General features: G+C 41.7%; 1 protein-coding gene across 1 annotated transcript in view; it reads left to right on the plus strand.

Moving 5' to 3' along the window:
* The window catches only part of LOC116382233 (metabotropic glutamate receptor 4), a 157,300-nt gene that overhangs the window by 42,275 nt on the left and 100,182 nt on the right, over positions 1 to 14,843 (plus strand). Inside the window, exon 2 of the mRNA XM_031845114.1 lies at positions 614 to 1,625. Within this exon, the coding sequence (XP_031700974.1) occupies positions 1,092 to 1,625 (534 nt within the window). The 5' untranslated portion in view covers positions 614 to 1,091. The remainder of the gene's footprint in view (positions 1 to 613; positions 1,626 to 14,843) is intronic.

A 14,843-nucleotide genomic window follows, 5' to 3' on the forward strand; every position in this document is an offset into this window, starting at 1 on the left:
ACCCATTACCACTCTTGATACAAGGGTTATGCGAGACTACGAGGGATCAGATGTGCAAAGAGCAGATGTGTTCGCAACCCGGGGAATATTGTTTCTTTCATTATCAGAATCCCATGCTCTTAATTTAGCACTATATTTCATAACCTTTTGGTTAAAACACTCCGTAGAGGATCTACATGAGCAGAGCAGTGTGCGGTTATGAAGTCTATGAAACGGTGCCAAGCAGCAGCGAATCAGTTATGCTCAAGGCACATAGAAATAATTCATCGCGGTGCCCTGAAAGCAGCCAAGGCATGGGTGCAACACACAACAGATTTCTTGTGTGGAGTGCTGGGTCTCCGGTATTATTTCTGCTTGAATTTTAGGATATGGAAACTAGTTTGCATCGCTGACTGCCCAATGCAGTTTTGAGTATGATATTATCAATTAACATATGGAGAGCGTGACATAGCAACTTGTCTCCCATTCACTGTGTTAAAGACTAATACAAGGCAAACCCACTGCATTAATCTATTGTATATTAGATCAATGCGATTGCTTTTGGTCTATCAAGTCTCCCTTTGCTCCTTCTGTTGCTTCCTTGGTGTCTAACGCCTGCCCTCTCTTTTTTCAGGAGCCTGCTGTGGAACCCACTGGCTCGTCTCATGACTTTCAGCCTGCTCGAAGGACCAAGAGGAGCGCTAAACGCACCCGAGTGATCCCGGAGAAGCAGAGAAGAGAGGCCGACTTCCCACCTTTGTTCTTGCCTTGTGAGAATTCTCTCTGTGGACTCTGTGTCTCAGCTCACCCCGGTGCTGTTTAGTTACTGCCTGAAGCCGCCACTCTGAGGTGCAGGAAGAGAGTGAAACACAGAGGGGAAAGAAGAAAGAAGAAAAAGAGAGCGAGGGTGCATAATTAGTACCACTGAGTTTGTGTCAGAGCTATAAACCATGAGAAGAGACTTCTGAAGACGGCTGTGCTCTGAAAAAAATTGCGCCTAACCTTCAGGACATTTGTGTGTGTGTGTGTGTGTGTGTGGGTACATGCGTGCACGCCACTTTCTTTTTCAAAGGGCTTGAATTTGTATTTGGATGCAGATTTAGCCTTTCATTATGACTCTGCGAGGAGGCTTTGAGAGAGCGTGGATTGGCTGCAACAGAGGCGTCTGCTGCTGGGTGTTGCTGCTCACTTGTTATTTCTCCATCGCCTTGGCAGCCAAACCCAAAATGCCAGGCCACACACACCTCAATTCAGTACGCATTGATGGGGACATATCTCTAGGTGGGCTGTTCCCAGTGCATGCGAGGGGAAACGATGGCAAAGCCTGCGGGGAGTTGAAGAAGGAGAAAGGGATCCATAGGCTGGAGGCCATGTTATTTGCCCTGGATCGTATCAATAACGACAACGAGCTGCTGCCTAATATCACTCTGGGGGCGCGCATCCTGGACACCTGCTCCCGTGACACCCATGCTCTGGAGCAGTCGCTGACATTCGTTCAGGCATTGATTGAGAAAGACTCAACCGATGTCAAGTGTCTCAGTGGAGGGCCGCCCATCATCACTAAGCCTGAGAGGGTGGTGGGAGTGATTGGTGCATCTGCCAGCTCCGTGTCAATCATGGTAGCCAACATCTTGCGTCTCTTCAAGGTCAGTTTCTCCTCCTTCTTACTTTACTTTTTCTTCAATATCTTTCCGATGGTGGTTGCAGTGCACAGATATATTAAAGTATTCCCGACAGGATATTCCCTCCAACATGTTTTTGGAGATCAGATTCTCAGTTAAAATCAATATTAACCAAAGGAAAACTTAGAATTTCATTCCGACACTGTGGCGATATCACCACACTGTAAGCAAAGTTCACCTTAATTGAATAAACATGCGCACACAAACACACACGCTCTTTCATTCCACACTTCACAGTCCGTGTCCTTATTGCTTCTCCTTTGACCTTTTTATTTTCCTCAGAAGCTCGAATCACAGTAGTTTCAGAAATGTCTTCCCACTGTCCAGAAAACTAGGATCAGACGACTACGTCACAATTCTCCTCACTAATGACATTATTATGCCAGGAGTCCTTAGTGTTGCCTTATTCTAATTAATCCGGGTAAGCCATGCATGGCACCATGAGCACATTGCACTGCTTTTGAATATAGTGCATAAAATGAGCCCCTGCATTGTGTTGGCTCAGCAGATGCAAATATAATGTGCAAATGAGAGCAACACATAAACAATATATGACAGGACTTTTGTAATACCTGCTCAGTGCTGTCAAACCAAACTGCAGGTCACAACCCGACTAATGAGCATAAGGACTGTGTCAAAACAGGTTGTCTCTTTTTCATAATATCCCATTATTCATGCCAGACAAGCTGCAGTAAGACGTCAGTGGTTATGTAATGTAACCCTTGCTCTACGAACACAAGTGAGGGACTGTAATGGGCTTCCAGGGCTTGTTTTTACGAATTGACTAAAATTGTGCATGTATGTGCCTCCAGCACTTTATGTCACATGCCAACATCTTTTCGGGCTGCACAGGACTGTTTTATACAGGCATTAAATCTGTGGGAAATGTTTCCAACAGGGATGCACTTATCCAACTTTTTCAGTCCCAGCCCTGATACCTGGGCTCTGGGTATCGTCTGATACAGAGTACCGATCCAATAGCAGGGATTAATAAATAACCTGTATGCCTCACTGTGTGCAAATGGCTGGGATTAAATAAAATAAATAAGGAAATAAAACAAAGGCTTGCTGCCAGACTCCTTGTGGAGGGCACATCAAATCGCCAGCGGAGGGCCTGTCCACTCGCAAGCTTGTGCGACTTCTTCACAAATAGGCAAGCCTCTGTTTGAGCAGGATTTTGCCAAGGAGTTGTTGTGTGTTCCAAAAAGTTTGCCAAATCCTGCAGTGGGAACAAATTATCCCCCCCCCCCCCTCTAAAGGGCATTGAGCTGTTCCATCCAAGACTTTGTGTTCTTGTGCAAAAATGTAGTTTTGAGTGAATATGGTGCTACTCAGATTCTGAAAGGCTGCACAAGTTATTCTCCCTCTGGACTGAGGTCAGAGTAAGCAGGAATCCTGTTTTTGATAGACAATGGCCTTAAAAGTATCTGCCCCGTGGGCTTGAACAGCCTGCATGAGAGGGCCTTGAGCACGATGGACAAATCCCACTGAGGGACAGAGGCGAATGCTACAGGATGAGGTCACTTCACTCCAACAAGGAAACACTATATTTCAAAAGGCAGCTAATAAAAACTCCCTTTCTCAAAACCACTCATGGCAAGAGATAGCGGGAACATGATCTTTGATGTATGGAAGGACAATCAAGACTCGAGCAGAATAATTCATTTCAAAGAGTCGGAAGTGATCTTGGCATATACCATTTCTGGCTACAATACTGGAATCTCCAGTCCGTCATTTACGTGATACAAGCAATGGGCGGTATTGGGAGCAGCCATTAGCTGAGCATGTTCTGGATATCACAGAGCTGCAGCCGAATAACCATGAGCTGCACCTGTCCGACTCTTTGCAACCACAGTGGGATGAGACGGAAGGACGGAAAAGCATAAGAACAGGCTTTTATGCTTTTATGTAATAGAGTATATGTGCAAATGCATCCACCTCCAATGGTGGATTTCTTACTGGTGTGGGGAAAAGAATCACAGGGTGTTCAGTCTCTCCACGAACAGTTGACATCATTCCAGCTTTAAAAAGTGTGTGGCCGTCTTGAGTCAGATGATAAACCCATAAATGATGACACATTTCAGGTTTATTTTGGAACACCAACATGGCATGGCAGTACACCCAGGATGAAACATGGATGGTAAACAGGCAGGTTGGTAACAGTGGTGCTATTTGTAAAGTAATCAACCCTGGAAAACCCACGATTGTCCAACATTATACGAGGGTTTCTCCAGTCTGAATGTGTAACACTGTGGTAATGAATTTTATAACGTGCAGCAATGAGTAGCTCAAATTCCTTTTTATTGGAACACCAACACCGACAGACAAGTGCTTCACCATCCCTGTCTGAAAAACAGATGCCTATCAATGTCACTGAAGTGAAAGTATTGTCTCTAACAGACACAGCAGGTCAGCGTGGCTTCCCCTTGGCGTATCTACTTCTTTATGTCTTTGAAATTCTTACTTTGTTCAGTGTTGGTTTTCATAATGTTACACCAAATGCCAAGTAGGTAGCATTAATTGCAAATAAAAAGCAGTCATTTCTTAGATATTCATTCCACTAGTATTCCAAATAAACATTGTGGAAAACTGGGAAGCTCTAAAAGCCTTTAATCGACTTATCTTGTGTTTTGCAGTCGACAGGCGGAACATCTTTTCATGAATCACACTGATATGGAAACAAGAAGCTGTGGAAATGTGATTTGTATGGGGCCCGGAAGTGGCCTCAGGTGAAAAGGATATCGCAGGGTTTAATACTTTTAATAATGTTAATACTACACGAGTGGAAAGATGATAGTGAATATGCATGAATTAGACCTGGTACTCGTTTTTTTAATTTAGTGAACCAGATGCATATCACCTCTTTGTTTTCGTGAATGTGTGCCCTTGTTTCTATAATTTTCTCTTCAGGATTTAATCTTCATGCGAACAATTTAATAACGTAAACAAGTTGATAAAATGTTCCCCCTGTGCTTAATGTAGCTAATTATGAAATAATCAATTAACTTCTTTGCAATATTTCATTTAATAATAGTATTTAGCTCAGGTGATGGAGAAAAATAAGCCTTTTATTTTTGCTGACAGCAAAGCAATCCATTACTGTCGCAAAAACATGAACTCACAACATATTGAGAACTTCTACCACAAATGCAAACTAGAGTGATGTTAGAGTGTTTTGGTTATTAAGTTGGCCGAGTGTTCATTTTCTCTCAGCTCTGGTGGAATTGCATGAACTTCTGGGTTGGGAGCAAAATTATGCTGATTCTCTGGCAATTGTCCAGATGCATTGTGGGAAAGGCAGGTAATCACTAACTGGTATGGAGGAAGATGAGTTGAGGAAGAGAGGGTATATTGAAAATAAAATAATGGGTGGATTTCTCCTTCAAAGCATTTCTCTCAATAATAAGCTTCCAATTTGGCCTTTTTGAAAAAATACTATTTGAATTTGAAAAATGTAAAAGTCAACGAGAGCCATCAGAAACCGCTCTGCCACAATCACAGTACATGCAATCCTCAGTGCTACCCCTTACCCCTGAGGATATTGAATAATAAGTGGAGCTAAGGTTGTACTCCTGCACGGCACGGCAGTTTCCGCTTCTTTTCTCCTACCATTAAAGTCACATAAAACCATAAGCAGGACTCCCTTGAGTGGCAAAGGAGAGTTTCACTGCTCACCACTTCCCTCTAATGACTTCAACAGTCGGGTTCTTCTTCTGTCAACGTTTTCCTCACCTAAACTACTGAGATGAAACTAAACCCAAGATGATGATGATGGGGGTTCTTTCTTTTTTGTGTGTGCATATAACACAGCCACTGGATTGTTTTCTAGACAATCCAGGTCTTGATGACTTAATAAACAGAAACGCATGAAAGCATACAATAAACATAATATACCACCGATATAATTTTGGAACGGATGCTGTTGACGCTGCTTGCCATCCTCGTGAGGGAAAGAATTTGTTTCCTGACTGTAACAGGCTTCATGTTTGCAGTTGTATTTCAAGCTCCTTACTTTTGGGCTCTTCCTTATCCTGCTCACAGTCTTTGAGTGCCTGAGGGCAAAGTGTTTGCTCAGCACTTCAGAGCAGGCAGGATTCCGTCCCCATGGTGTGTCATGAATATTTTACGATATTGTTACGTAATTTACGCCCTGGGATTGGGGTTGAAAGCTCCCTCTCTGCACGCCCTCCTCACTGGGTCCAGCCTTTGGTCTGTTCTCATCAGTTGGCTTTTTATACTACTCCATAAGCAGGAGCAAAGTGCACCAGCACTTGTGGTAATTAGTGGTTGGTTGCGTATGATACTCAAGACAGACTGAGAATAATTAAAGCCCCGGGCTTTTGATTGTGTCTCTTACACATCACTGAAAACAGCTACACTGGCTGGCTTTAGGGATATTGCTGCAGCAGTCAGAAACTGCAGAAGCATGCGCTGTGTTTCAGGTAGCCAAGTTGCTTTGCTGAGACAATCATAAGCTCTCAGACAAAGAGGGTGGCGACTTGGGCAACTTCCTCAGAGCAGCGCTCCAAATTAGTGACAAGCAGGCACAGTCAGTCTGCAGGAGTCTTTCCTCTGTGGAGGAGTGAGCTTGGAACTGTGGAGAAAGATGGAGTGAGGAGAGGAGAGGTGCTAGCAAGGTAGGCTGAGCAGAGAGAAGAGGTTTAACTATTTCCCTGTTGTGCTGTCTGTGGATAAGAGACCTTGCATCCTACTTTCTCTTCCCTCATTAGAGACAGAGGCAGAGGCCCTTAGGCACAGTGCCTTCCTCCCCCTCAGCATTTCGCTTTTGGATTATCTCCCCAGCCTAGAGCATCCTGATCTCACTGCCAGAGCATCAAATACGTGAGCAGTGGCACTAGGCGTGTTGATACTGACGCACAAGGCACTCTTTAGCGTCTAACTCCATTGTAAACACATCTGTGTCATTATAAGATGCTCAGAACAATGGATGTAATATTAAAAGCAAGAAAGTCAGCAAAGGGCGGGAGGGAAGGTTGGTGGATGGGTCAAACAACACAGGACTTGCACTCAGTGGACCTGCATTCATGTCCCCTGTGAAATCAAAAGTTGAGTGATTTCTACGTTATGTCACGAGATGCTACATCACAGTGACATGACTTAAGTTACATTACCAACGTGCTTATGTTAAGGCTAATGTTGTTTTTTCTCAAGCTAACCGCCATCGTTTTACAACAGTAACGTGTTGCGTTAACCACAACCGTTTCACAACGTTATCCACACACAAACTTTCTGCAACAAGCTACAACTGCGCAAAAGGCTGTCGCCAAGGGCTTCTGCCCCAGTGACACAATATGACGAGTATGAATGAGATCGCATTGAATGAAGACTGAAAGAGGCTATCAAATCTATGCACACATCTGCTTTTTACTTTCACTCGTTCATGGTCAATCCATTCATCGAGCCATAAAGGTAAATATCTTTCCCAGTTCATGTCAGACATGACAATGTTGCTGTGAAGCTACACAGATATGGTCGAAGGGGTGAAAGTTGAAAAAGCGTATCGTGTAGTTAGCCATAAAACAAAAAGGTTGTGATGTTTACGTGTTAGCAAAGGGTTGCCTATTTACAGATCCCGCAGACACGAATAAACATTAGTCTCATTTGGAGCCATGTTTACTGGTGACCTGACAAATGCAAGCCCAATAGTGACTCTTTTAGCTCAGCTTTAGATCCTCTCACTCCTAATATTTGGCTCTGTCGTTTTGTGCTTTGGCAAGATGTGTGTTTTTTATAGCTTTTTTTTGCTGGAAACAGCTGCCTGCACTCTACAAAGTCATTTGACCCATTGCTCATTGCAAAATATCAATTTGTGCAGCTTTAAATTCTGTATGATGTCTTCTGACTTAATGGACATTTTGTCAACTCCATCAGAAATCTGATGGCAAAGGTTCAACCTTGACCTTTCAAGAAGTTACAGTGTGGTCAGATGTCCACTGACTCACAATAATCGTAACATAAGTAGGGCACACTTTAAAGTAATTGTGTTCAATAGGATTCTCGATCGTCAGAGTATGAAACAGTTATACGCTACACTTGTTAGTGCTCTATCACAGCTGGACAGTGCTCCCAAGGTTTACCCTGTGACCTTCACAGAGAGAGAGAGAGAGAGAGAGAGAGAGAGAGAGAGAGAGAGAGAGAAAAAAGGTCTGGATAGGATAATTGATTCTGACTAAGCTCACTTCCATTCTGTGCTAAGAGTAATTTGGTGCACACTACGCTACATTAGCTCATTCACGTAGCCCATTCCCTCAAACCCACCCACCCATGCCCAACAAAATCCCATGTACTCGCTGAAATTCCTACACCCGTCGAGTCTAACCGAAACAAACAAACAGGGAAGCGAAAGGCAATTGTTTTCAGTGTGCTCACAGACCAATGAGCTTCCACGGTTTTATCCGTGCCCCTCAACTTGACTTTTACAACTGAGCAGACTAAATCCATGACGCCGTCTCTCTCGACCCCAGATTGTGGACATACTCCATCCACCATGCTCTGGCTACAAAGGAGAAGCTCCTTTAGTTCATGATTAGTTCCGAATCAACTCACTCTGCCCACCCAAGCCCAGGCGGTCAATTCTCAGAACAGTCATGAGTGAACGCTGCCCAGAGCCTTGCCTTTTCTTGGCACTAGTTTATCCCCTTTCTCTTGCCGTCGGCAAATCCCTCTGCAGGCAATCCGCACCACTGCTACTGATCAACAAGCACGGTGACAAAAAGCTACTGTGTGACTTGTGTCCTCATGTGCATTCTCTTTCTCAATATGTTAGGTTTCACTCAAATTAATTCCTGGCATTTAATTAGTGTGCACTAGCAAGCCCACTGAGGGCATGCTGGCAGGAGGGTAAAAATGTATTTTCTTTTTTAAATGTGTGATTTAATTCTGCTGAGCATTGCTGTGAAATTCTCAAAGCCAAGAGGGATATCGAAGAGCACAACACAAACACCAACAGGGTTTGCTTATGTTCTCGGTACTGGAGCTGTCACTGTACCACAGTGGTTGCAATCCTCCAATCTCGTATAATAAGATGTGCATCTGGTACTCTGCTCTGACTTTTTAGAAGTTTAAAAGAAGAAGAAAAAAAAACCAGCGTCTTAAGAACAGAACAAACAGAGCCCTGACATCACATAGTTTTCCTGAAAAGAGCGTGGGATTAAAGGCTTGGAGCTGTCTCACCTGCATAATCTCACCGTCAACCCAACAATCCATCACTGTCCTGCTGTGTTGAGGCTGTGCTGCTTCAAATTTACTCAGACTTAAACAAAGGGTTGATTCCACAAGGAAGAGAAAACAGAAAACCTTGAGTAGCTCAAGCAAATTCAAATATGAAGTAATCAATGCTGCCATGACAGCTTCCGTATTGATCGTGGGAGAGGGATTTTTATGTTCCTTTAACTTAAGCAGGCAGACAGACAGTGTTTGATGGCGGAAAATGAGAGGTAACTGAGTGCACAGTTATGTCTTAATTTCAGCACAGCAGTTTGTGTTCTGCTCTTTAATAATACATATAAAACCTATGAAGAAGAAAAGGTCAATATAATAAAGATTTCATAGGGCCACTGTAAAGTTCCTTCAAGGGATGATCTTAAAGGGATTGTTCTGTCAGCCTAATGCCAGCCGTTATCTTGAGTTTACCGTGCAGTGGGGACAGAAAAAGAAAGTTTGGCCGCCTTCAGGCTAAGCAGCTTGGACGTCATCCAGCCTTCCAGCACATGAGACAACATGGAGGCTCCCAGGAGTCACTGCTGTGTCACACAAAGGGACTTGCTCTCTGGTCAGAGGCAGTTGGGATTTACCATGAAAACACAAAATTCAGGCTATAATTTTGAAATAACTGGTACTAATTTTACATTTTGTTTTGTAGCGAGCATTGTGATATCGTAAAGGGACAGCCATTGTGTGATACTGTGCATTCAGTGGACTTGATAGACAATGTGTTTTGCAAAACCGGCCTACAGAAAAAACAAGATTAACAGTGTAAAACCATGCTAACATGCTCAATGAAACATGCTGATATTTGAGATGTTCAGCATCTTAGCTTATGTTTGCATGCTTACGCCAATTAGCAATGAACACAAAGTAAAGCTTAGGCTGATGGAAATGTCAGTAATTTTCCAGTTATTTTGTCATTAACCAAAATATTGAACAGATTGAAATACTTGAGGAAAAGTTAAGGGATAACCAAATGTTATTATAATTTGTCCTGTGGGAACCATGATTATCTGTACAATGTTTTGTGCTAATCCATCCAATAGATATTGAGATCATTCAGTGGATAAATGAAAACTTTTAACCTGCTGGTAATGTTAGAGGAAATGTCAGAAGATCACCAAAGTCATTGGGGTTCATCCTCTGGCGAACACAAATTCACACACATTCAAGTCAATCCATACAATTGTCGTTCAGATATTTTGGTGTGGTCTAAACACCCATGACAACAGGGTGTTGGTTATACTCTGGAACTGATAATTGACGAGAGGGTTTTGCCTCTCATCTACCAACTACACTGATAGTCATATACTTTATATTTGAAAAAATAGAAGACATCAAGCACCAGCTACATTTTGCTTTTAGTAATGTTTAATTAGAATGTCATACGTCTTTTAATTGAACAAATAAAAACTCTGCCAAAAGAAACAGACGTCAAAACCATAATTTCCTACAGTATTATTAATGTGCATAAGTTAGGTGTTGCACCAGGACGATATAATGAGGAAAGTACTGGCGTCATGAATTATACTAATTCATATCTACATTAATTCCATTGATTTTCTTGGCAGAAACCATACGAATTGATTAATCTAATCTCACCCATTGCTTTGAAATATATAAAAAAAAACTTGTTCCGGAGATATTATTTATCATTTTATTTTTAAAGATGTGGAACCATGCCATGAGTAGAGCTTTGATTAGCTTGAGCATAATTGCTTATTCTTCAATTTGGAAAAATCTAAATGTTAAGCGATGAGCCAAGAAAAACAATTTTGGGGTTGCATTCCAATTTCATAACACAGATGAATGTAAAAACAACAACAACAAGCTGACAAATAAATTAAATGGTTTCAGTGACTTTGATAGTTGATATTTACTGTTTGTGTGCCAACAGGCAAAGATGAGACGAGGTAAAACAACAGCATGCTATTTACATCCAGGTCTCACAAGCCAACAATAATATTTACACCCGAGACAGGCACGCAATAGATACTGCAAGTGTATATGTGGCCTACTGTAGGATACATATTGTTTCCTAAATCTAACAAATAAAAAGTCAGAAAATAATAAGACTTAGTGTAAGTCTTCAGTTTGACACAATCATCCACAACAACCTACTCCCTAGACTTACTTTGCCTCTGTTTATACTACTACTATTACTACTACTACTGAATCTTTCTAACCTGACCCGCCAGATGGTTTGTTACACAGAGACATCAGAGAAGCCGTCATTGGTAACTGTTTGGAAAAGGGCAAGCACTTTCAAAATATGTGGCAGGGGATTGGATGAACCATCTGTCGCTTAAACTCTTGCCAAAGTGAGTCAAGAGAAGAGCAAAAACATCTTTGAAATTGAGAAAAAGCCTTCAGTATTTGTTGTTTGCTCTTCTTTCAATGAACAAATACTCTCCAGCTCTGATATAGCCGATGCTATTGTAGCATGTACACTAACCTCTTCAGGTTCCACCATTGTTGCTTTGAGCGAACAGACGCCTCTCAGTGACGTCGCACACACCTAAGCCACGCCCATAGCTGCCCTCACAGGACTCTGATTGGTCCGTGCTTTGGCTTACCGGACACAAACGCATTACCCGAAGGCTGACAAGATGGATTTTCGTGTGATCTGGCAGCATTGCAAGAATCCAGCTGCTTTGTAAGGTACAAATATTTCAGCCAGCTAACTATTGCTAAAATAAATGGCATGTTCAACTTGGCCAGGTGTGAATAGCTGAATAGCTGCCGTGTGACTACTGATGCACTTAGACACTTGCAGTGCATCTATTCATAATTTTTTATGCTGTTTGAAAACATTCAGACCCTTTGCTTCTTGCTTGCTTGAGCTCCAGTATGAATTTGTAATGGTCTTACACCAGATGGTCCCACTAGCCTCATCCATTTGTTTGCATTTTTTCCCATCAAGATTCCCTTGAGCGCTTCCAGTTTTCTGTTTCTACGGCAGTGGAAAGGTGGAGCGCTGCCATCGGGGAAAGAGACTATTTGCATGGCTTTACGGCGGCTGCCATTTTATGAAGTCAGTTGATATTTAAAACCAGAATCCAATGAGACTGACTGCAAGAGACATAATTCAGAAGCCAATCATGCATACTCTCCAAATATTTGTACACATTCACACAACCAGCTGGCACAGGGGGATCAATTCTCATTTACAGGCTAATTATCGCCTGAAAAGCTTCCTCACGCGATAGATCCTTAAAGACTAGCTGTCCGTTTGTCACCACTGCCCCATCACCTTGTTTCTTTAACCTGCAATCATTAAGCTATCAAGATTTGAAGACTTTCCATTACAAACACCTGGATATTGACCCGGTGTCTTCAAGCTGGTGAGACAAGATGTTTGCCTTGTCTGAAAGTCAGTGTTTGAACATGTACAAATCAGAATTCTAACATATTGCTATTGATTTGTCAAAAAGGTGACATTTTGGCATTCAACATCTCTGCCCTGCTCCCTCCGAAGATAATTTCCTTCATTCTTGTCATTAAATGTTGTATCAATAATGATTACACCATTGTGGGAAGTTTGAATTCAGTAAAATCTTTCTACACATGGCATCAACAGAAGTGTAGCTGTGTTCAGCAGTCCGGACAATAACAGCAATACGAATAGTAATAAAACAGAATAATAGTCATCTCTCATGAGGCCAGCGAGCCACAGATTCTTTGTGAAATCTTGTCCTCCAGAACCAGCATTTTTTATTTCATGTGGAAGTAGTGTTTTGTATCCTGAGGTCCTTTGTGTTAGTCACCGCTGATCTGTCTCATATAATACCGTTTGTTACACAGTTAAAACATATCTTGTAGGTCATCTTATCTAATCTTGGTTGCAATAAATTAAATCACTTAGTATGAAGTGATAATAATTCAATATGTGCTTCAATAACAATAATGATAATAATTAGTGCTGGGCAAGTTAACGCGTTATCGCGTTAATGCATTAATTAATTAACGCCGATAATTATTTTATCGCGCGTTAATGCAGGTTTTTTTTTATTATTAAGTGGACATTTTTAACACAAGAACCGGGCAGCGAGCAGTGAACAGCTGTTTGTGTGGCGTCTCTTCCGTCTGTTCCTGTTTCCTGGGTCCTAAATTTCCCTGGGTCCTAAATCCCTCCATGTACAGCTCCTTATCACCCTCTATGTACCAACGTACATTTATAACAAATACCACACATATCAAACGGTAATCAGCGTCGCATATGTGTCTGAACAAAATACCAAAAAAAGCAAAAATGAAATGATTAATTTAAATTATTTTTTTAGAGTTTTTAAAGTGTTTTTGTTTGGAATATGTATAATAAGCACATCATTTAGTTATCGCTACTGAGAATTTAACAAACATTAAAAAGAAAAGAAAAAAACATGACGTAGATAGGTTTTAGAACCATTAAGACAACAGAAATGCTCCCAATCTCGTATTCAGCACCTTTGATTTTTACCATTTTGTTTTTTTGTCCTCAAATGATCTTTTTGAAGATACAATGTTTCAGAATTCAGAACTTGAAATGCTAGATAAATGGTTGTTGATGAATAAAATTGACCTGCAGATATTTAACTCTTAGTTGAAACTAGTATGAAAGAACAATTACAGCACACCTTCATTAAGTATATTATCGGCCAGATGTAAAGGTGCAGATAATGTACACGCAAATGTTACGGTCAGATTTCTTGGGGTAGTTTCCAGATTTCAGTGGCCACAAGTCCTCAAATTAAAACAACCAGGTTACTCTCCACTCCACATCTCACCTCCCATTTCCTTTAATTTTCTTCCCTTTTCCCCCTCTCCTCCCATCCCCTCTCTGTGATAACTCCTACTGAGAAACGACTTCCACCACTCCCCATCGTGCACCTCTTCCTCTCCGTGTTTGGTGAAGTTTGGTTAGATTAAGGCACATAAACGACTTGGTTAGGGAAACATCATGGTCGTGGTTAAAATAAATCAACATTGATTGTTGGTTGTAAACAGGAAGAGAATCTGAGCCTTGCGTGTACAAAAATCGAACCACTGCCGAGTTACTGGCTCAGAATTATGTTTTTAGGACACATATACATAGCTAATAAATGATGCTTATGTTTTAGAGAGTTTCTACTCTCCCTGTTTGTCTGCACACGACTTTTGCCGGTTATACAGATTTGATTCCAGGAGCTCCTGGGTCATTGCCAAGGAGGCTGCAGTTCCCCATCTCAAGCTACTCGTAGTGCATTTCACACACCATGATATCCTCTCAGGGTGGGGATCTCTACCCTGCGGGGCTCCTCGATAAACTCGTGACGTGATCCACAGCCTCAAGAGTGTTGCGAGTCCCTGCTGCTGCTGACACGCAGCAAATTAAATGTCGACAGAGCATCAGTTTAATCACATTAACAGTGTCACATTCTTTATTTTGTAATGCACGACTTTCTGAGTCAGGGAGAGGATATAATAGTCTTTATATTATAGCCTCCCATATTTTCTTTGACCTGAGATTTACTGTCTCGTGCGTCGCAATGACACGGCAAAGTCGAAAGTACAGATGGTAAACCCACAAGATCCTATTGACCCCTGCTTGAGTACGACCATTACTTAAAACCTGAGTACTATCGACACGGGGATGAATACAGTGAATGGATGGACTTGTTCCAAAGTCATTCAAAGGTGTTGTGCCATTGGATTTAAATGATAGTGCAGGCTGTGTGTGGGAGATCAATATCCGGGAATGAGCATAACAAATTCAACTTTCTATAAATTCTGTCATTGATATGTTCAGCAAACAAATGCTGTTGATACAAATAGTTGAGTTTCCATCGTGTCAAACAATCTATTGTGTGCCTCAGGGGAAATATGAAATCACTTACAGTTTTCACCCTTTGTGTTGGAATGGAAAACATTCTTGCAGCATGGATTTATCCATATTATGTGAATCACAAGAGCAGAATTTGCTACATTTTTTTTGTC

This window comes from Anarrhichthys ocellatus, unplaced genomic scaffold (assembly GCF_004355925.1).
Source record: "Anarrhichthys ocellatus isolate YVR2014 unplaced genomic scaffold, GSC_Weel_1.0 scaffold5, whole genome shotgun sequence".
NCBI lineage: Eukaryota > Metazoa > Chordata > Actinopteri > Perciformes > Anarhichadidae > Anarrhichthys > Anarrhichthys ocellatus.